At 39.3% G+C, this 21273-nt stretch overlaps 4 protein-coding genes across 5 annotated transcripts; 2 read left to right on the top strand and 2 right to left on the bottom strand.

The window, feature by feature from the left end:
* Positions 1–112: 112 nt before the first annotated feature.
* LOC119072280 (endoplasmic reticulum-Golgi intermediate compartment protein 2) lies at positions 113–6160 on the top strand. Of its 2 annotated transcripts, none has more exons than XM_037177475.1 (8): positions 113–356; positions 432–587; positions 817–890; positions 2085–2174; positions 2245–2352; positions 2424–2742; positions 5697–5834; positions 5905–6160. In XM_037177475.1, the coding sequence occupies exons 1-8, from the start codon at positions 248–250 to the stop codon at positions 6135–6137; spliced, it is 1227 nt and encodes a 408-aa protein (XP_037033370.1). In that variant the 5' UTR covers positions 113–247; the 3' UTR covers positions 6138–6160. The 2 variants fall into 2 exon arrangements, with proteins under 2 accessions (XP_037033370.1, XP_037033369.1); XM_037177474.1 differs by having other exon boundaries at positions 5685–5834.
* On the bottom strand, positions 6148–10203 carry LOC119072254. The gene is made up of 5 exons (XM_037177441.1): positions 7736–10203; positions 6766–7675; positions 6612–6706; positions 6402–6550; positions 6148–6340 (listed from the first exon to the last, which is right to left on the bottom strand). Exons 1-5 carry the CDS (start codon positions 10128–10130, stop codon positions 6272–6274), a joined length of 3618 nt encoding a protein of 1205 aa, XP_037033336.1. The 5' UTR covers positions 10131–10203; the 3' UTR covers positions 6148–6271.
* Positions 10204–13825: 3622 nt separating this feature from the next.
* Positions 13826–17820, bottom strand: LOC119072245 (probable ATP-dependent RNA helicase kurz). The gene is made up of 6 exons (XM_037177429.1): positions 17649–17820; positions 17390–17581; positions 17106–17329; positions 14303–17047; positions 14036–14238; positions 13826–13973 (listed from the first exon to the last, which is right to left on the bottom strand). The coding sequence occupies exons 1-6, from the start codon at positions 17721–17723 to the stop codon at positions 13894–13896; spliced, it is 3519 nt and encodes a 1172-aa protein (XP_037033324.1). The 5' UTR covers positions 17724–17820; the 3' UTR covers positions 13826–13893.
* Positions 17821–19474: 1654 nt separating this feature from the next.
* Positions 19475–20994, top strand: LOC119072238 (zinc finger protein 622). The gene is made up of 5 exons (XM_037177416.1): positions 19475–19671; positions 19751–20050; positions 20110–20308; positions 20367–20530; positions 20589–20994. Exons 1-5 carry the CDS (start codon positions 19600–19602, stop codon positions 20940–20942), a joined length of 1089 nt encoding a protein of 362 aa, XP_037033311.1. The 5' UTR covers positions 19475–19599; the 3' UTR covers positions 20943–20994.
* Positions 20995–21273: the final 279 nt, after the last annotated feature.

The raw sequence follows: 21273 nt of genomic DNA, 5'->3' as shown, positions 1-21273 counted from the left end.
TGTAGGAACAGATGAAATTCCTTATTTCCCCTCTCTATATGCGTCTCACAAAAATAATATGGTCACAATCCCACACTCTCTATCTCTCCGAATGGTAACTTTATGTCAACGAATCGGTAACACACCGCACATACACAATACTAATTTTTGTTTGTTATGATGTGGACTGAAACGTTTCAGTCATTTAGCAGTTCATTATCCAAAAATTAAGTGTTCGTGGTCAATGTTAGTGAAATAAGTAGTGAAAATGATTAGAAATCGTGGAACAAAAGATCGATTGAAAATCGTTCGACAGCTAGATGCATTCCCAAAAATACCTGAAAAATACAAAACCAGTTCGAAGATAGGAGGAACACGTAAGTCCAAACGAAATTATCAATATCCGGTTCCGGTGCGTTAATATTTACCGAGAACGAAATTTTCCCTTCCAGTTTCCGTGCTGAGTCGGGCACTCATCATCTTTCTGTTGTACAAAGAAGTGATCTACTATCTAGACAGTGATTTAGTGTTTAAATTTAAGCCGGACACAGATATGGATTCCAAGTTAAAGATACATATTGATGTAACAGTAGCCACTCCGTGTCGAAGTAATTTGTTTCCTTCAAAACTGTTGATGTTCACACCAGCGTTACAATAGTACCACTCTTTTAGTTTCACTTTCCTTATACAAGTGGAACTATTGTAACGTTGCATATATGCAGCGTTACAATAGTTCCACTTTTTCCCTTTTACGGAAAAAAGTGGAACTAAAAGAGTGGTACTATTGTAACGCTCGTGATGTTCACGGGGTAATTTTTCAACTATTTTGTTATACAGGCATAGGAGCTGATATATTAGACTCGACAAATCAGAATGTCTTCTCATTCGGTGTATTGGAAGAAGACGATACGGTCAGTATTTTATTCGAGTCAGAGTTGGATCGGTTATCCGAAAAACCGAAAATTTAGGTTCGGTTTGGACCGAACCGAGAATTTCGGTTCGGATTGAACCGAACCGAAATTTTCGGTTTGGTCCAAACCGAAATCTTTATTTAACTTAATGACTATAAAATAAAGCCGGTATTGTTCTCGTTGAACTTCTAACTATGCCTGACCCTTTTTCCTAAAAAAAATTACACGAACTATCCTTACGGTTGATTGGAATGGTACATTGTAATGTCAACAGGACTATAGTTGTCTCCTTTCGCATGACGTCGTATGGTTTCAAGGGCTACCCAAACATCTATAACGAACTCATTTTATGGAAAATTCTTAGAAATTGATAACCCTGATAACTCATGTAACTGTATATAATTGAAAGTTCTTTCTTCGTCTGTTGCATGTCAAAATTTTATTTATTTGGAAGACCTGAAATAAACTTATTTTGTTGACTCTAGCTTTATATTCATTATCTTAAATATGAAAAATTTCGGTCTATAAACGAACAATTTTTCGTGAATTTTCATAAATTTTCACGATTTTCGGGATTTTTACGATTCATGAAAATTCTCGAGAACATTTTTGTTAATACAAACCCTGTTCGGTTCGGATCAAGGCGATGAGAAAAATCGTCTTGGAGTGCGGTACCATTAAACGGACCTCATCGTAAGTTTTTATTTGGATAGCATTCTAAAGCTTTAATTGTTCCACATTGAACCATACGTTGTCAACAAAAGAAGCGTAAAGAGAGTCGTTTCACTCACACGTACGTGTGGAATTGAAGAAACGTAAAGACAAGCGCTATTTCTGTGTGGTGGAATATGTGTGGAACAAATAAAACGAAAGAAACAAACGAAACCCACCAAAAATTCATTCTTATGATGAGGTCCGTTTACAATCAAACGTAAGGATTGTTTGTGTAATTTTATTTAGGAAAAAGGGTCAGACACAGTTGAACAAGAACAATACCGGCTTTATTTTATAGTCATTAAGTACAATAAAGATTTCGGTTTGGACCGAACCAAAAATTTCAGTTCGGTTTGGACCGAACCGAATTTTTCGGTTCGGTTCAATCCGAACCGAAATCTTCGGTTTTTCGGATAACCGATCCAACTCTGATTCGAGTCTCTTTCAATAAAACAATAAAACATTCTCTTACTATTAAAGTGGTGGGATTTATGTCCCGAGCAGAAAGCATACTTTGAGTATGTGCAACATTTGAATGATTATCTGCGAGAGGAATACCACTCACTGACGGTAATTCTTACCTTTCCATCTCGCATATCTAAGAAAGCTTACAAATTTTCTCGTAAATTCGCCGTTGTAGCATGTAATCTTCAAGGAAATCGTTTTCAAAGGAGATCATAACGTCGTGTACAGCCTCCCTCAACGATCGAATAAACCGAATAGACCACATGATGCCTGCCGAATTCACGTATGTAAATTCAATTTATACTCACTCTGGGTCCACCAATGCTACGATGTAAATAATTCGCGTCATTTCAGGGCACCCTGACGTTGAATAAAGTAGCTGGAAATTTCCACATAACCGGCGGAAAAAGTCTTCACTTCCCGCAGGGACATGTGCACATCAGTGCCCTATTTGACGAAACAACGCACAATTTTACGCATCGCATCAATCGATTCAGTTTCGGCGATGCTACAGCCGGTATTGTTCATCCGTTGGAAGGCGATGAGAAAATATTGGGCGAGAGTTCAATGATGGCACAATATTTTATCGAAGTCGTGCCGACGGATATCGAAACGTTTATGTCGCGCATAAAAACGTTTCAGTATTCGGTGAAAGAGAACATTCGACCCATCGGTGAGTGAATTTATTGTGTGAACAGTTGTTTCATGGCGAATGTTTTTAGATTGATTTAATGAGCCGTTTTAGATGATCTGATAAAAAACAAAAATTGGTAAATTCTGTAATCTTATGTACATGCGCACATATAAAATAGTCAATCATTTTCATTGCCGTTCATGTGTTCGATTTACAGAATGAGTATTGATAGACAGTAACACTGCCACAGTGTAGTTGTTCAGTGTAAAAACTGTCTAGCAATCGGCTCGCCATGTTATCTAAAATTTGAGTCTCAATAAAGAGCAATTATTAGTTAGCAAATTAGTTACTAGTAGCTGTATAGTCAGTATAGTATACGATGCATGAATTGGTTTGATGTATCTTGGTTCTGCGCTACAAGCTCTTAAAGACTACTGCATGATTAGTAGCTTGCTTAGATTAAGACTTATCAACACTCTTCTACTATGTACAAACCGAGTTCTTCTAAATATTTGCAATAAAACCTTGCAAAAATTAAGGACAAGTTCGAGATGTAGCAAAGAAACACTGTGCACTTTTGAACAGTTATTCTTTAATGAGTAAACGATCGTATTTTTTACGAGGAAGTATTCGCGAACACGTTACAATCATGCCTGGACTGACCATATTGAGCGATTGGGCCCGAAGGATCGACACCATCTTAATATGGATTGTGGCCGACTTGGAAATTATTTAACAGGCCGATAGATAGTCAGTGCGGTCTTGATTATAACTTTTGTAATTTTAGCCATACTTTGGCAACACTTTGAAACGAAAACCTGAACCGTGTATGGCAGATAGAATATGTTTCGTTTCATAGAAAAATTCTTATATCTTCACAAGTTTCACTAAAGTCTACGGACTGTTCCCACAGCCAAAATCAAATATTTTTGTCAATCCTGACTTTCCTTTGACAGAAAATACTCTTAGACCAATGCTCCACAGCACTTTGGGTCGCTCGTAATGTCACGGCTCCAAACCTCTCATGATGTATTGCTACAATAACCGATACGAAAAAATTTGGTCCATGACTTTCCACGGCTAGATGGGCCCTAACAAGAGAGCCAACCTAATTTATGTCTCAACCATCATCTAAAATATTTTTGGTCGTTTTAGTTAAAAGTTCACTGTGTCAGTCCAAAACATGCGCAGGGCTTACTCCCTTTGGCGCTCTTTGGCACGTTCAAAAATAATAGTTGTATAGAACGGATGGTTTTTGTATCGGATAGTGTAACAATAAGGGTGCCTTCGCCTCTATGAAGGACTCGCAATGCCGTAAGGTATGAACTTTTGCTTAAGTGATATCGCCAAAACTTGAACCAATTTGAAAACAATGGTTCGGCGATCCAGGCAAGCTATAGCTCGTTTGAATCGTCTTTCAATTCTAAGAAATAGTGATCTTTTAGTTTTTCTGTTAGTTTCCCATTTTCGGAGTGAACACGTGAAAAGTCATAGCATGTCAAGGGGTGGTGAAAACAGTTTTTTTGTGATAGCTCAAGATAGACTTGTTTCTAAAAGTAGAAAATTTGTAGGAATATAGGCCTTTGGCAGACCTTCATAAAGAGTATAATCATCGGTATGGGCCGCCACCCGTTCTAGACTTATGACTCAAAATATGGTCAATGTTTGGTCAGTGCTACTGGCTTGCAACAGAATTTATCCGCGGAACTGACTATAGGGTGTTGTAGCTGGACTTACCCTCTTTTATTCCACGTATAAAAAACCCCAGATAAATTCTGTTGCAAGCCAGTAGCACTGACCAAACATTGACCATATTTTGAGTCATAAGTCTAGAACGGGTGGCGGCCCATACCGATGATTATACTCTTTATAAAGGTCTGCCAAAGGCCTATATTCCTACAAATTTTCAACTTTTAGAAACATGTCTATCTTGAGCTATCACAAAAAAACTGTTTTCACCACCCCTTGACATGCTATGACTTTTCAAGAGTTCACTCCGAAAATGGGAAACTAACAGAAAAACTAAAAGATCCCTATTTCTTAGAATTGAAAGACGATTCTAACGAGCTATAGCTTGCCTGGATCGCCGAACCATTGTATTTATTTTCACCAAAATTGGTTCAAGTTTTGGCGATATCACTCTTAAGCTGGAAAGACATTGTCAATTTTGAGTTGCTGTAATCGACAATTACGGTGCCATTTTCACCACAGGCTAAACCATGGCCCAATATTGAGAATTATTTCACTAAAAAATTGATCAAAATTGGTTTTTCAGTAAAATTTGTTGAAATATTTCCCCTTGGCCTTGGCTGAACGCAGCATAATTGTCGATATCAGCAATTCAAAATTGACAGTGTGTTTCCGTTTCCAGCCGAAAACCAACTTTGATCAAGTATGTAAGCAGTGAAGGTAATGAAAATCGTCAGCAGCTTGGTTGGTGTAGCCGTGTAACGATTTCTATAGAATTGATGGAATGTGGAGAACAGCGTGAATATTGGAAAAGTATATAAACACAAGAAATATTCTATTGAATCGTAAATGAGAAGTGAAATGCACTGCAATCAAAATCATACGAAACTTAAGTTTTGTGTGTTTTTCCAGATTTGCATTACCTCCTTCAGTGGTCTTTACACTTTAAACTTAGCTTCGGTGCGTGTTAGCAAATGCCTGATTTCGACTTATCGTTTCACCCTCACAAAACCATCCAGATCATAAACTCACAATTTTTTGTTCCAATTCATTTAACTTTCCGAAAAGCAAGGAAGCTAAAACAAAATTTTTGAGTTGCAGTTTGCAGTTACGCTGATTATTATCGATTAATTCTTATGACTTTTACATGGATATTTGTAGTTGGCTCGGTAGTTGGTAATAGACAATTTTCGGGCTTTCCCACTTAAGAGCTCCTCTCTGCTGATGCTCAAAATACTGTTCTGCATGAAACAACTTTCTGTGTTTACTAATGTATCCAGTAATTTTCTAAGATCATGATAAAGGATCCCATGGTGTGCCTGGTCTCTACTTCAAATACGACGTTTCGGCGCTGAAAGTAATTGTGGAACAGAACCGTGAGAATATTGTGCAATTTTTAGTCCGACTGTGCTCAATCACAGCTGGAATTATCGTGATATGCGGTAAGAAGAGTGACCATTTTCGAGCTAAAAAAAATCCCGAAACTTTATCCTGACCGATTTTCACTTACAGGAATTATCAACACAATTCTTCAAGAAATTAGGGACATTCTGCTGAAATGGATATCACCCGAAACGTACACCAAGCTGGAAGAATCTCAAAAAGCGAAACGATTCAATGCACCGGGTGTGGACACGGTCAAGGTGGTGACGAAACACGAACCGATCAAAACGAGTAATTTGCTGTTCAGCAACGCCCATCTGAATGCCGACGATGTTCAGTACAATTTTACGGTGAAACAATAAAACTGCAATGCTGGATTGATGGAAGTTTTGTTATTTTGACTTTCATTTCACGCAAAATTCCTTAATTCGCTAACATTAAATTATGAAAAGGAGAAAACGAAAAAAATATTTACATCCCGAGGGATTGGTGTTGCTTAAATTGCCGCAACAAAGACGCTGTTGGACAGATCGGTTTGTCCTTTAAGAACTCGTTTCTGTAAATTCTACGAATAAAGGACGGATATTAGTTCAGTGATTGATCATGAAAGCGTCCAGCCATCTTACCTTATTGAACATATCACGCACAATCCGATTACTCCGTTTGATTCGATTTTTTCGTTCGTTCGCTTCTTTGGACACGATTTCGGGTAGTTTATTGTATCGATTTCGAGTCTGCTGTTTCAAAGCTTTTGTCGTAAAAATACGTTTGCCAGCTGTAGGGAACAGATGATTAGAGGATACGTCCTGGACAGAAAATAATTTATTTTCACTTACCAATCGGCGGTGGATTAAGTGTTTTAATGTGATTACGCAGCGACTGATTGGACGACAGTAAGAAGAGACGATTCCGTTGCTCGTTGCGTTTTTCTCTGCAAAAATAAATTTTGAGTTAAACTTAGGAACACGCGATGGCTCTGCAATCATTTACCTCAAACTGTGCAATTCAATCACACATTTGCGTCGTTCGTCTGCCTGCGACACGAAATCGGGTCTTGCAGATTTCAAATGGTCTTGTAACGATAGCTTGGCACAGCCACCAAAATTCCCAACGAAATTTGGCTCAGACTTTTTCTTCGAATCCTTCGACGACGCTGAACTAGAATCCGAATGACGATAGTAATTTTCAGTCTTCGTTCGGTTCGAGTCCGTCTTAATGTTCGCATCCGCTTGCCGTTTCTTTTCGTCGAAATTTATGTCGTAGCAAATGGCTGCGGGAATGACCTGCAATTGTTTATCGTTCGTTTGATATTTGACTCGAACGGTTGGTCGTCTGGTGTGCACACAATTACACGTTGTACTTCCACAATTGCAAGAATCCGATTTCACTTTGAAGATCGGCGCTGTTCGAGCCAATGAGCTGGATGTTTGAATAGCAACCGAAGCTCTGGTATCATATTGATGAGTGGTTGTGTTCGATGTTGAATTGGCAACCGGTATCGAAACCGAATCCGACGATAGAAATCCATCGGAGCCTGTAATTGATGTGTATGCATGATTGGTGTTCTTTTTCGCCAACGGTTTGCGGTTTATGTCATGCGGTTCAGAGTAATGATCCGAATGATCGGAACTGTATGGCTGAGTGTAAATGGGTCGGGAACGGATGCCCTCGTATTTTCCAAGAAATTCACGCTCCTTGGTCTGAGCATAAGAAACGATGTCGTCGTTTGGGGTTTGTAGTTTGGTGCGATTGCGAACAAACTGCTGCATATTGATATGTGAGTTCCATTCCAGCGACGAAGAGGCGTTGCTGATCTCGTCTTTTTCATGAGATTGATGCTGGTTTTCCTTTGGTGTTGGTTTCAGGGCAGATTTGTTTGAGTTTGATCTTGAAGCCAAGGCTGAGCAAAGCATAAGAGATTAGTCACGAAAGACTCGTGCAATAAGTGAAAATACCTTACCTTCTTGGGAGATTCCATGCACGTCCGCATAACTAGGTTCGGTGCTTTTCGGATCGACAGTAACATTTTCGTAAATTACTCCACTGCTTTCCTGCGATTTATCGGTACCACGCGATAAACTCGTTCCTTTTCTATTCATCTCCAAGTTTATGATATCCTTCATTATGTCAGACTCGCGTTTCTTTTGCAGAAATTCCTTTAAATTGACCAGATGGCAGATTTCTCGGTCTATCCATTCAAATTGAGATTGTCTCTGCTGCTCCACAAATTTCAAAATATTGGGATCGCACTGTGACACATCCGAATGGATCGATTTCTTTCTCAGCTGACGTTCGCTTTCAGTCTCCGGTAATTGTTCAATGCCTCTCTTCTCTTTGGATCTGTTTCGCTCATATTCCACTTCCGAATTTGTGATCGGTTTCAGAAAATCCTTGATGGAATTCTCCTTCGAATTGTCCTGCTTGACCGGCTGTGCCACTTTTGCACTCGACACCGATAGTTCTTTGTTGGAATTCGACGACGAAGTGCTGGATAATGTGTTCACCCCACTGATATTTGGCCGGGAATGTGGATTTCCAACAACTGATTTAGACGTTTCCGAGTCATAGCCCTGGATCGAACTGACGATCGATTCAGATGAGGCCGTAGAGTCTTTGTATTTGGCAGTGGTGATACGTTTTATGATTTTGCGCACAAGTTTCTTTTTCTTCTCTTCGTTCAATTCTTTCGCACTGGCTAACGAATACAGAACTTCGACACCTCTCGCTAGATCATTTTCCAATGTTGAAATTACACCGAAAATCTCGTCCGTTCGGCTAGAGTCAGTTGTTGTTGTGGTTGTTTTTGGTGGAGTGGACAGTTGAAACTTGTCAATAATTTCGTTGTCATTCAGTTGTCGCGGTGGAACATTTTCCTTATTTTCGTCTTGTCGGCCTTCGTTCGGTGGGAAAATAATTTCCTTTTTACGGGGTGGAATGTTCTCCTTATCTTGGCCCTTGTACGCGGCAGGAGCAACAAATTCGAAACTAGCCGCTGAAACCATTCCTCCTTTATAGTCGGTCGATTTCTCGCTTTCCTTTGAGTTGTCAGTTGAGGTAACTCCAAGCTGATGGTCTGAAACGCTTAGCATGTCTGACGTTGTTTCATCGACCTGGCACTCCTTCGATGACGTTATAACCATACTCGTTTGGCAAGCTTTTTCCACATGTTCAGATGGTTCCTTTTCTGTGGAACTTTCCGTCTTGATCGTATCCAGCAAAATACTTCGTACCTTCGGAATGGCTCCCTTCGATGAATCGCTTAAAATTGGTGTACTATGTACGGTTGGCTCAGTAATGCAAAGATCAGATTCCGGATTGAATTGTGTTCCGTATTTCTCGCGAAATTTTACCAAGGCACTCTGCCACAGTCGCTTCGGATCCACTTTGCCCTCTTTATTTTTGGCATTTCTCTTTGCATATTTCTCTTCTAAAATTTTCTGGAAAGCAGCTTCCCATTTCTCTCGTATCCGTGCCTTTTCAGTTCGCTTTGTTAACTCAGGCACTGAGTTCGATAGTTTTGCTTTACCAGCGAACACAAGAATTTCTTCATCGAAATTGAGTCCGTGTGAATTAAAGAACTTCTTGAGAGCTTTCCGCTCAAATTCGGTGAGATTTGTCAGCTGATTGTCGGTGGATTTGTAGTAACCAACATCAGCCATTGAGTCCCATTCCAATCGTTGTTTGTTCGATATTGATGCAGCACTGCTAGCAACGGATGATGGTCGTGCCGGAACATCAATTGCATCGACTTCAGATCGATTCGGAGTTTTCGGGAACTCGATTCGTTCGGTTTGTGTTTGACTGGTTTCGAATTCACTTTTTTGTTGCGAAAAGTCATGATGCATGAGTGCATCGAATGACGGTTGTTGTTGTTCCACTTGTTGATGGGATGAATGTGGTAATTGCTGTGGAAGCGTTATCTCGATGTGTGTGTCCATATTGATGTTGAATTTCTTTTTCGATTTTAACGCCTTCTTTGTTGTCAATTTGATTTGATTGTCAGACGTGTCGGCACTGTTTTCACACTGTCCCGTTGTCAGTTCTGGCTTGGAGCGTCCAGACCGATTTATCGATTCACTGGATTTCGATTTTTGCAAACTTTTTTCGGATTCCACACACGATTCCAAAATGTTGATGTTCTCCAGTGACTTACCAACGCGAGAATCATTTGTCGGCGACAGTTGAATGCTGCTGCCACTTGAGGATCGGTTTCGAAAACGTAGATACCTTTCTAGGTCTCTATTTCGTCCGTATCTGTGATAGTAATCCAGTATCGTTGAGCTGAGGGCACTCGGCATTGAGTGTTTCGGACATGGATCGATGTTTCCAAATACATTTTTATCGCTCGAAGCCATTTCAAATTGGTTACGATGTAAAGTGACCGTTGGATGTTTATGTTTACTGTAAAATGTCAAGCTAAAATAATTATTGCGCAGCCGAACAGTGTTGTTAGTTTTTCCTGTTGGTATGCATTGAAGTACTAGAACAACAGAGATCGCCGGGATTTTTGAAATGATTTTTTTGTTATTCTGAAACTAGGCCTCACCTTTTGGGCGGGTCAGGTCTATTGACTGACAATTTTCTCAATATATTTTTCATTGTTAAACTTCATTTGATTCCAATTTATTTTTTCATATCCTGTTTTTCTAAAAAAATTGTCAAATTTATCACATTAATATGACTCTGCATTAATGGCAACAAAATTTGTCAAAAAAAGTTCTTCGCAATAAGCCTTCGAACGTAAGACCGAATGATTTTTGACTCCTCTTTGAGCTCTCATTTTTCTTATAAATTTGCAGCAAGATTTTCAATCAAGCAAGATTTTGACACATTTTCTATAAGGAAGATGTCACTTTGTGAATTATTGTGAATGACGCGGAGCGAGATTCCTCAACACCAATAAAATGCGACTCGTGTGAATTACGGCCATAGATGCGAAGTTTTGCGAATCTGAAACGATGAGAGGACTCTTTCACTATAGTAAAAAATGAAAAAGTGCGATGAGTAAAATATCATTACTTCACACTCGTGGAAGTTGTAAATTGTTTTGTTTGATTGTTGGAATATTGCATTTAAAAAAATTAAGAAATAAGTTGAGAATGACTTATCTTATATTGCCTACAAAGAGTGATGGTTACATAATCAACTATCAAATCACGTTGTTAGTCAATTTTCAAATTCGATAGTTAACTAAAAGACGTTAGAAAGAAGCTCACTAACAAGAGATGTTTACCGGTTAAAGGATGGGCATCGACTGATGAAAATAGTCTTTCTACTTCTTTCATCATCGAAAACAATCTTAAATGTTTAACCCACACTACCCAACAGAATAAAATTTCATCAAAGTAATCTTTTTCTATTCATAATCTATAATCAACAGTGTAAAATCCTTTTTTTCTGAGATAGCTTCCCTTACATAGACCATCTTCGAACTTAGCATCTAATATTTCATTACACACATTAAAAAAAAAAAAACACATTTTAAAAAAAGAATCATCTTAATTGGTTAAGAATTACAGGGATTCCACGCAAAATTTGAAGTAAAAAAGTGGAAAAGTGAGTAAAAATAACGAAAATAGTTGCTGGAAATAGTTGATTTTCTGGTGAATAGGTTGGTAGAAAAGTGAGTTTTTAGGAACCCAATTTTACGAGAAGTCAAAGATTATTTTACGAGTCAGTTTCTCCGGGATGAAGCCATAGGTGATTGAATTGCAGATAACTTTAATTTCACCAAACCAAATAGTTTTTAACGACTTAGCAAAATATTTTCAAATAAAGGAAAGTCTGCCTCCAATGAATTTTCAAAGACTTTTATCAAGTGTGGAAGAGGAGGCAGGAGGATACGTCCAACTCCTATGCAGTCATGAGAGCCGACCTTTTTCTTAAAGTCGGCTAAAGCCTCGGCTTGGGGTGTTGATGACGTTGTTGAGCTTTAGTGTCTTCAGCAATCCATGAGATATCAACTAGAGGAATCATTTTTTGAAGGTTTTAGCGATCGGCTGCATACAAAATTAAAGTTCGAGGCGAAGTCGACTGTTTAACAGCTGATTTCAACATAATAGAAACAAACAGGAACATTTTTTCCTATTGTTTCTTTAATATGAACCAAATTAAGATTAATCAGAAAAATACGTTGATCCAGACAGTGTTAAAAAAAATAAGAAAAAGAAGGCGGGAAGAGTAGAAAGATCGCGTGAGACAGCTAAAACTATAATGATGTGCATAGCCAGACTCAGCCAAATTTCACCGCTCAACCAACAGTAAATATTTAGAAAAATATTTTTTTTTGAATTTTTTTGAATACAAAGTGTTTTATTAGAAACCTCAGCACATTTTCTTCTTTAATGAATGACATCTATGGAGCCTTCATATATAATGTGCTAGTTCAGGGAAATGTGCTCGTTCAGGGTAATGAAAAGGAAACGAAAAGGTCAATCCGCACGCAAATATTAAATCTCTAGACCATTTTACAAGTTTTACAAGTTGAACAGTACGTATAATAGCCGTATTAGCGATCAAACCTATAGTGATAACCTCACTTTTATGTTCTCTTCAAACCACAGTTTGTTTCGCGTTTGACTGTTTCCAATTGGAGAGGCTTATTTGGCATCGAGAAAATGTCGATTGAAGTGAAAATACAACATCCAACCGTCGAGTCTTCGTCGTCGTCGTCAAGTCTCGACTAAACATACGCTCGGAGAATACGAGTACCGACGGTAAGTATTTTTGTCCTTTTGACTGAATGGGGTAGGGGTATTATCAACTGGCTCCAGAAAGGAGCTAACGGGATTAGCTAATGCTTTTGTCAATTTGTGAAAATAAATTACGGTTTCTTCCATAAATTTGTTTTTGCAAAATGCCTACAGATTCGCCCATAAAACCTTTGTTGGTTATTCTTCCCTTCACCTTCTGTGACGATTTACAAAGATTTAAGAAGCAAATTCATATCTGTAAGTCTGCGTCTATTTTGAAGAAATTAGAAGTTGTAAAAGTTCCACATATTAGAATGTGCAAAATGCTTCCATCAAGAATCTAAGCTACTATCTATGATTTAGGACTTTCAACCGGATGAATTTGTGTTTCACTGTCTCAGTTAGTTCAGTTATATAAGTGAAGTGACTTACATGAGTGAATACTGCCCATTTGACGAAAAGATTTGACTAATTGAATTTTTAAAGACTTAAATATGCCATTGGTGAATAGACATCAATACTGATGTAAGGCCAAAAACATAGGAGAAATTTTGTGTTGCTGGAATTGACAATTACGATACGTCTTCCATTGTTTAACGTATGTGGTGTTACAGTGGGAAATGCATCATAATTGTGGATTGCTTGTGTGTTTTCGGCCTAAGCCAAGCAAGCTTGTAGTGTCAGACAGGGCATATATTTTTAATAATTTTCTTTGTAAATTTTGGAAATCTTTGCAATTTTTGGTAAATTTTGCAAATTTTTGGAAATTCTAGCAATTTTTGGTAAATTTTGGAAATTTGGAAAAAAAAATACCAAAAATAGGCCCTGGTGTCAGAGCTAACTTTTAACAGAATTTCGTTGTTTTATGTTGGTTTCGACAACCTCTCGCTAGGCAGCAGCACCGACCTCTATAGGCGAATTGGAATTGGGCAGATACCCTATACACGCAAAATAGAGTTTTTGTTAAAAATCCAAGTAAATATCCCTAACGACGAAAACTAAAGTCGGCGCGCCTGACCACTGATTATGTTTATTTTCATACTTGCATCAATGCTATAATAAATTTCCTCTTTTTTTCAGCCAAATTATCGTCAGTGCTGTGGAAAACATAATTTACAATTAGGTCCCAAATCTCACTATAATTTAACACTTTAAGTAAACTTTGTAAATTTATATTAGCAGAATAAGAAAAAACCAAGAATTTAGTTGAATTTCATTAGTTTGCTTTGTTATAATTCATTTTTTTATTTACGAGATCTGTTCGCTTATGAAATGATGTGTCCGGTTCTGGAATTTCGTATTACTGGATTATCTTTTCTGTTCGAATAAAAAGTGTAATTCTAGAAACTTTGACGCAATTTTTTTAACGAACAAAAATTTTATTTTCTCTGCGTACAAATTTCATTCAAATCAACAAAATAGTAAATTAACCGATAGGTGGCCAATTTAATGCGATCGCTGACGGGCTAGCGTCTACCAAAAAGTTGCAGAATTCTTCCAACAGATCTGAAAAAAGTTTTAAAATCAATCATGAATCGGTCATCATATGAGCGGATAGCAGCACTTACAATCCGACTCCTTGCGCCACAGATCTACTAGCTTCTGTTTGCTATTCACTTGACGATTGATCAGCCTATTCACAATACCCAAAACGTGAGGTGCATCCTTGGACCAACTTTTGACAATATTTTTCGGCATCGAACGCATCTGTTTCTTGTATTCCGAAATTTTCGGAAATATGTCTCCGTTGAGCAGAAACATAGCGAAATATCTGAAACATTTTATTGCTCTTAATCCGTCTGCAGTGACTGCTGGGGTTTGACATTCTGATTTACCTGTAATACAATTCAGTATGTGGCATCTCAATTTCTGATAACGGAAGTTCCCATCCTGACCGACCAAACGTTGCTTCCACGAAACAGTAGATCTTTCCATCTTGCTGGTTGTATCTCGGCGGTGGATCTTCTTTCACCGATCGAATGTTACACAATGATCGCACATAAATGAGCAACCATTCCGGTTCGATAGCTGTAATGCCACGCATGAACATTTTCCGAGCATCTCCGTTTTGAAGCTCGAAAATCTCCTGGTAAATCACCCATTCGGGTTTCGATTTTCTTAGAACGGACGACGAATGCATAAACACTGGTTCTTCCATTTCCGGACATCGGTAGCCATACTTTAAACGAAGTCTATCTTCACTGTCTTTCTTTTCATCATCGGGTATCCTTCTGGCCACTTGATCGCCCATACCGGAAAGTAGAATTTGACGTAACAGTTTCGCTTGATGATCTGTTGGTTTGGGCATTTTAGGATCAACGCCCAGAATGACATCGCTCAAGCTCAAATTGATTTCGTTCGTTAGTTGTATTCTAAGCTTTCTGATTTCGGTGATTGCTTTCGGTCTCAGACCGTACAATTTACACAAGTCTTCGACTTTACCACCAGATTCGCATGCAACGACAGCTCGAAGTAAGACAATCGGATCGCCCAGTAACAACGAATTACCCTTGCCAGCCCATTCCTTTCTCTTGCGATACCATTCCGTTCTTTGCTTAACTATTTGATCCTCCGTCGTTTGCACTTCCACTAACACTTCCTGGACCGACAAAGCGGCTACGATACATACTGTGTATGGAAGCAGCGACTGTTGATGACTTAACGCTAACATTTTGCCGAAACGAGGTGCGACTGGAAATGCTGAAATCGCCATGCCGAGCGGTGTGACTTTGGTTGCTTCTTCAGATTTAGATGACTTAGCCGTTTCGAGTGCTCCCAATAACTTTAGCTTGTACTCAGCCGTTTCCAATTGAACTAAATCCGGCGGTGACGGGAACGGGAAGTTGACAACCTTATCAATTCCCATGCATTTCATTTGCAACATCAAATCGTCCACCGGTTTCTTTTGGATGTCTGGAACTGCAACATCGGCAAACTCATCTTCGTACACTGCGCTCGAATACAATCGATAGCAATGACCAGGTGCCGTACGGCCAGCTCGACCCGCTCGCTGATTAGCACCAGCTTTACTCGTAAATGTCACAACGAATGAACTGACACCGGTTACTTTGTCGTACAGTCGTGTCTTCACCAAACCACCGTCGATGACGTATTTTATGTTTGGTATGGTCAACGATGTCTCGGCAACGTTCGTACAAATAACACAGATTCGAGTTCCTTCGGGTGGCTTATCGAAAACTCTGGATTGTTTATCGGATGGAAGCAACGAATACAACGGTAGCACCCACATTGGCTGCGCAGTATTCAAACCCACAATGTTCAAGGAGTCCTCTTCTTCGGATGCTGAGTCGTCGCTGTCGTTGTCAGAGCAGTAATCGAGTAGGTCAGCATCGGTGTCATCGGATGGTAATTTGTAGTTGTCGAGACTGATTTGTGGTAATTGCAGCATAGAGTGCAGCTTCTTCTTGGCTTTCTTTGAATTTTTGATCGCCTTCTTCATATCCATTTCGTCGTCCGAGTCGTCATCTGATGCCGACACTTTCTCTGACGGATTTTCCACTTTTTTCGCTGCATCTTTTTTACGATAGGGAAATGCCTTTCGCAATCGCCTGACCAGATAATTAACATCCTGCTGTCCAGTTACGAATATCAGAATTCCCCCTTCGGGCAGTGTGTTATGGATCTTGACTGCTTTGTTGTATGCATCCTTAAGGTATCTACTTGGTTCGGATGTACGCTTATTGAAGTGGATCGTAACAGGAAACTGTCTAGCTTCAACACTCAACACCGGTGGTGGTGTTTTGAACAGTTTCTTGTTATTCGTAAAGTCCTCCACTCGCAACGTAGCCGACATAATAATCAGTTTCAGTGGGTCATTGCGTTTCTGACGCAGCAAAACGATTCGCGACAACAGCCCGACCAATATGTCCGTGTAAACACTACGTTCATGGGCCTCATCGAGTATGATCACCGAGTATTTCGTCAGTGAAAAATCATTTTCCAATTCCTTCAGCAACACTCCGTCGGTCATAAATTTGATTTTCGTTTTGTTGGTCACATTTCCTTCGAAACGAATCAAATACGAGCAAATGTCGGTGCTGAGGTTCATTTCGGTGGCAACACGTTTGGACATTGAAATAGCGGCTACACGACGCGGTTCCGTGATTCCAATCAATTTCTTCTCAGCATATCCTGCTTCGTACAGAAACTGTGGCACCTGAGTGGTTTTTCCACTGCCCGTAGCACCAGTCAAAACTATTATCGGATTTTCGTTAATCGTTTCCATGATGACTTGTTCCTCGCTCAGAATCGGCAATTTCAATCGAGCAGCTTGAATTTCTTTCGTTCGTTCCACATGAACGTAGACAGTAGGTCTGTAGGTGATTGGCGTAGGTTTAGTCGTTTCATCAATAGGCTTTATCGCTGGTACACTCGTTTCTTTCGCTGCAATGACTTGGGGCACTGTGTCTGCTACAGCTACATCCATAACAGCAGGGGCAATGGTGGGTGCTTCAACAGTTTCATCGTTCTCACTGTCAGAGCTTGAACTGTCTTCAAGACCAACAGTATTGAAATCTTTCGGTTTCTCTTCATCGTCGGAGTCATCGTCATCAGCGTAACTAAACAGAAAGTATCATAAGACCGGCACTTCACTATGATCCGAAAAATTATACAAACCCGTTCAACAATGCCAATCGCTTTTTTCGTTGACTACCGGACACACTGCTCCGCCGACGTTGTCCATCGTCACCATCGGCTTCTTGTTTAGACGGTCGCTTCTCAATTTTCTCCTTCAAATGATGTTTCAGACCTTTCGTTTGCACGTTAATAATCGAAGTGTATTTGCCGAGTTCGTCAGACGGAAGCTGAACCGAAGCTAGTCTGTCCAGCAGAGAAGCGCGCTATAACAAATTCGCCAATTTATAGAAATTGTCATTTTGTGTGTCGTTTCGTCAACTCACCCCTTCCTTTTTCTTCTTTTTGTCAACAATTTTTTCCAAATTCTTCCGCTGCTTTTTCGACAAAATTCTTGTGACATTGTCCTTGTCCTTTTTGATTTTCGTTTTTCTTTTCTCAGACGGAAGCACTAAGGCATTGGATGGATCGTATCCTCCGTATTCGGTCGATTCTGCATCGATGATATCCAATTTAATCTAAAAACGAACGTATGTGACCGATGTGTGTTTCCGATTCCGATTTAGTTTTATCTTATCGACCTACCTGTTTTGTGGCTGTGTCGTCAATGATCGTGTCGACAACTTGTCGACCTTTTGCGTTAAACTTCCTTTTTCCCATTTCATATATTTAAGCAAAATTCTGACGAAGATATTCACGTTTGTTATGTTCAAATCAAGTAAATAATATCCTCATCCAACACACGTGTGGTTGACAGTTGACAGCAACATGACACCGTAGTGAATTGTACTAGATTCATCAGAACAAGATTGCCAGACTGATAAGTACCTCAAGGTAAGTTAAAAAAAACTAGTCTTCTGTCCTCTCGCTCTCAACGTACCACGTTGAAAGAGAAACAAATACTTTGACAAGTACCCCAAGGCAAGTTATAATAACTTGTCTTTAGTTTTCTCGCTCTAATCATAACAGTCTATTGTTATAGAATGTAATGATCAGAGCGAGAAAACCGAAGGCCAGTTAATTATAACTTGCCTTGGGGTACTTGTCAACGTATTCTCTTTCAAGATGTTATGAAGTGAGTGAGAAGACCGAAGATCAATTTATTGTAACTTGCCATGGGGTGCTTGTCAAAATTTTTCTTTTTCTTTCATCACAATAGAGTGTTACAAGAGCGGGAAAAGATAGAATTAAGACCACTTATTCAACTGTTTCGTTTGGTGAAATGTTAAAATTTGTATGTAAAAGTCCAGCTAACAACGAATAATCCAGTTAATTTATCTGAATTCGATGGAAACTAACTCTTTTTGACGTTATCTTTTACCACTTTGTCACAACTAGTCTAGTGATGAGAGAGAATAGATCTCTTCGTTTGGTGAAACTGATGACGGAAACGTGAGGAATGGGGGGGAAAAGTGTGCAAACTAATTGAAACCAACTTCACAATTTCTATAGTGATCTATAAACTTGCTTGTATGAAAATTGCAATGACAAGGACCGCAAGGCAAGTAATATTTAACTGGTCTTTGAACTTTTCGCTCTAATCATAACACTCTGATGCGACAAATTCTTCAGTGGTTCAAGTGAGAAGACGTGAAAAACGTAGGCTGTTGAAACGGTCGAAGGAGTCCTACGATATATTTTGTTTCTATTTCTCAATGAAAAGTATCCGCATGCTCTTCAGTAAATATGGTCACAATTCGATTACATGAGAAACACCGACTTTATGAAGAATCGGCGAGTTCCTGAAGAAAAAACGAGTAGTCAACGTTTCTTCAGGAAGTCGTTGTTTCTCATGTAATCGAATGAAAAGTATCCGCATGCTCTTCAGTAAATATAGTCACAATTCGATTACATGAGAAACACCGACTTTATGAAGAATCGACGAGTTCCTGAAGAAATAACGAGTAGTCACGTTTCTACAGGAAGTCGTCGTTTCTCAACATTCTGTGAAGTGAATAATCCTTTCACAAAATATTAAAGAGGCGACGATTTCCTGAAGAACCGTTGACCACTTGCCACTTCTTCAGGAAGCAGTCGATACTTATGTTGTCGAATTTTCAGTGCAACAGAGTTTTACACTCTCCTTTAAAACTCTGTTGCACTGAAAATTCGACAACATAAGTATCGACTGCCAGTTAAAGCCAGTTAAATATATCTTACCTCGGATTCAGCTGTTAAAAATTAATGAAGGAATTAATGAATCTCATCTTAAATTTGAATGTGATTTTTCTCAATTTGACGTGTGACCCCGAGACCAGTTAAGTTAAACAGATCAAAACTTCCTCTCCTTAAACACTCGATAATCTCTAAGGTGCTCTCAGAATTTTGACAATCCCTTCAGCCTTATTGGTCTACGCGAACTTTCTATCTACTGACAACACTGAATATCCAAGGAAATTTGTAGTGTCATCCGTTCTGTCATTCCTCAACGTAATTTCGCAATCTAACAAAAATCGCGTGCCATTTATTCTCTGGATAAAAAACGTGTTTTTCCTCAAGTAAAATTACTAAATCAACTCATTAACAACTCAAAACAATGTCTCACACATGCATCAACTGTAATGTTCGATTTCAAGATGCAGATATGCAAAGAGATCACTACAAAACGGTAAATTGTGATTATACCAAAAGTCGTGAGCGGAACTCTTCTAACACCACAAACACGAATTTCTTCTATTTTCATGCAGGATTGGCATCGCTATAATTTGAAGCGACGTATAGCCGAATTGCCACCCACTACGGCTGAAGAATTCGTGAAAAAAGTGCAGCAACAAAAAACGGCTGCCGAAACGGTTCATCAAGAAACGTCATTGTACTGTAATGCATGCCACAAGCAGTTCAATTCGGAAAAATCGCATGCCAATCATTTGAATAGCAAAAAACACAAAGACAATTTGAATAGTTTGGAACCACTGCAGGAGATCACAACGAAAACGGTGAAGCAGCCGAATGCACAGCCGATTGAGGACGATGAGAATATTGAAGAGGTAGGAACTTGTTGCGGTCCAACCGTTTAGGGTTTTTGAATAGATTCAATTTGCTCTAGGTCGATTCCGATGAATGGGATGACGATATTGAAAATCCAATCACCAACAACGAGTGTATGTTCTGCAGCCATCAGAGTGAATGCCTTGTAGATAATGTCAAGCACATGTCAGTTGTCCACTCATTCTTCATTCCTGATGCCGATTATCTGGTTGATATGGAGGGATTACTGGTTTATCTTGCTGATAAAATAACGAAAGGTATTGCGTGCTGAATGCGTTCCCGAATGTTGCCCGTCTAATCTTTCGTCATTTCAAGATTTCATTTGCATTTGGTGCAACGATCGTGGTCGAACCTTCTACTCTCTGGATGCCGTGCGTAAACATATGAACGACAAGGGACACTGTATGATGTTACACGAAGGATTAGCCTTGGCTGAATACGCTGAATACTACGACTACAGCAGCAGTTACCCGGATAATGTTAGAAAATTTAGAGAAAATTTCGATTTTCATTTTTCACATCAACGTTACTATTTAGGATGAAGGCATGGACGTTGACGAAGAAGTGGCTCCGGAAGTGCTCGAAGGCGATGAATACCAACTGGTTCTACCATCCGGCGCAGTCATCGGTCATCGTTCGTTGCTCAGGTACTATAAACAGCGGTTGAATCCATCTCGAGCTTTGGTGCCGTCCAAGTCGAACAAACGTTTGCACAAGGTGTTGGCTGAATATCGTTCACTCGGATGGAGTGCCACTCAACAGATGGCTGCAGCGAAAAAGGCTAAAGATATTCATCACATGAAGAGACAGTATCAGAAATGGAACATGAAGTTGGGTGTTAAGGCAAACAAATTGCAACGACATTTCAGGATACAGAATGAGTTGTACTAATTGGTGCGGAACTTGTCTCGTGAAAAATAATAAATTTTATACGAAAGTTAACGAATTAATTTTTCGAGGCTGAACTCCATTTTTTGAAGGACCTTTTATACAAACTGTCGCAAGCTAAATTCTGAAGGAACAGGTAATGGCACCTCTGAGTTGATCACACAGTCGGTGGCAACAAAATTTGCTAATTGGCAGAAGAGGATGTTTTGTGTACTAAGACACTGTTTCGTTCAGGACCTAAGTCGCAAGCAACAATGAAAGTATAAACCAGGTATGGTCTGTTCATACAAACCGGAGGACACGGCGATTTCATAAAAACAAACTCACCTCTAAT

Source organism: Bradysia coprophila, chromosome II, assembly GCF_014529535.1.
Source record: "Bradysia coprophila strain Holo2 chromosome II, BU_Bcop_v1, whole genome shotgun sequence".
Lineage (NCBI taxonomy): Eukaryota > Metazoa > Arthropoda > Insecta > Diptera > Sciaridae > Bradysia > Bradysia coprophila.
The sequence above is the reverse complement of the archived record's forward strand: the minus strand, read 5'-3'. Positions and strand labels throughout refer to the sequence as shown.

What these genes read in the sequence shown, in the direction of transcription:
- LOC119072280 (XM_037177474.1), top strand. Translation starts at nt 248, where the DNA reads ATGATTAGAAATCGTGGAACAAAAGATCGATTGAAAATCGTTCGACAG. An exon ending in AGTAGCCACTCCGTGTCGAA is followed by an intron (nt 588 to 816) that starts GTAATTTGTTTC and finishes TTTGTTATACAG; the next exon opens with GCATAGGAGCTGATATATTA. An exon ending in AGAGAACATTCGACCCATCG is followed by an intron (nt 2,743 to 5,684) that starts GTGAGTGAATTT and finishes TAATTTTCTAAG; the next exon opens with ATCATGATAAAGGATCCCAT.
- LOC119072254 (XM_037177441.1), bottom strand. Translation starts at nt 10,130, where the DNA reads ATGGCTTCGAGCGATAAAAATGTATTTGGAAACATCGATCCATGTCCG. An exon ending in ATTGAATTGCACAGTTTGAG is followed by an intron (nt 6,707 to 6,765) that starts GTAAATGATTGC and finishes TTATTTTTGCAG; the next exon opens with AGAAAAACGCAACGAGCAAC. An exon ending in ACTTAATCCACCGCCGATTG is followed by an intron (nt 6,551 to 6,611) that starts GTAAGTGAAAAT and finishes TGTTCCCTACAG; the next exon opens with CTGGCAAACGTATTTTTACG.
- LOC119072245 (XM_037177429.1), bottom strand. Translation starts at nt 17,723, where the DNA reads ATGGGAAAAAGGAAGTTTAACGCAAAAGGTCGACAAGTTGTCGACACG. An exon ending in AAAAGAAGAAAAAGGAAGGG is followed by an intron (nt 17,330 to 17,389) that starts GTGAGTTGACGA and finishes AATTTGTTATAG; the next exon opens with CGCGCTTCTCTGCTGGACAG. An exon ending in CGATTGGCATTGTTGAACGG is followed by an intron (nt 17,048 to 17,105) that starts GTTTGTATAATT and finishes CTTTCTGTTTAG; the next exon opens with TTACGCTGATGACGATGACT.
- LOC119072238 (XM_037177416.1), top strand. Translation starts at nt 19,600, where the DNA reads ATGTCTCACACATGCATCAACTGTAATGTTCGATTTCAAGATGCAGAT. An exon ending in AAAGAGATCACTACAAAACG is followed by an intron (nt 19,672 to 19,750) that starts GTAAATTGTGAT and finishes ATTTTCATGCAG; the next exon opens with GATTGGCATCGCTATAATTT. An exon ending in ACGATGAGAATATTGAAGAG is followed by an intron (nt 20,051 to 20,109) that starts GTAGGAACTTGT and finishes AATTTGCTCTAG; the next exon opens with GTCGATTCCGATGAATGGGA.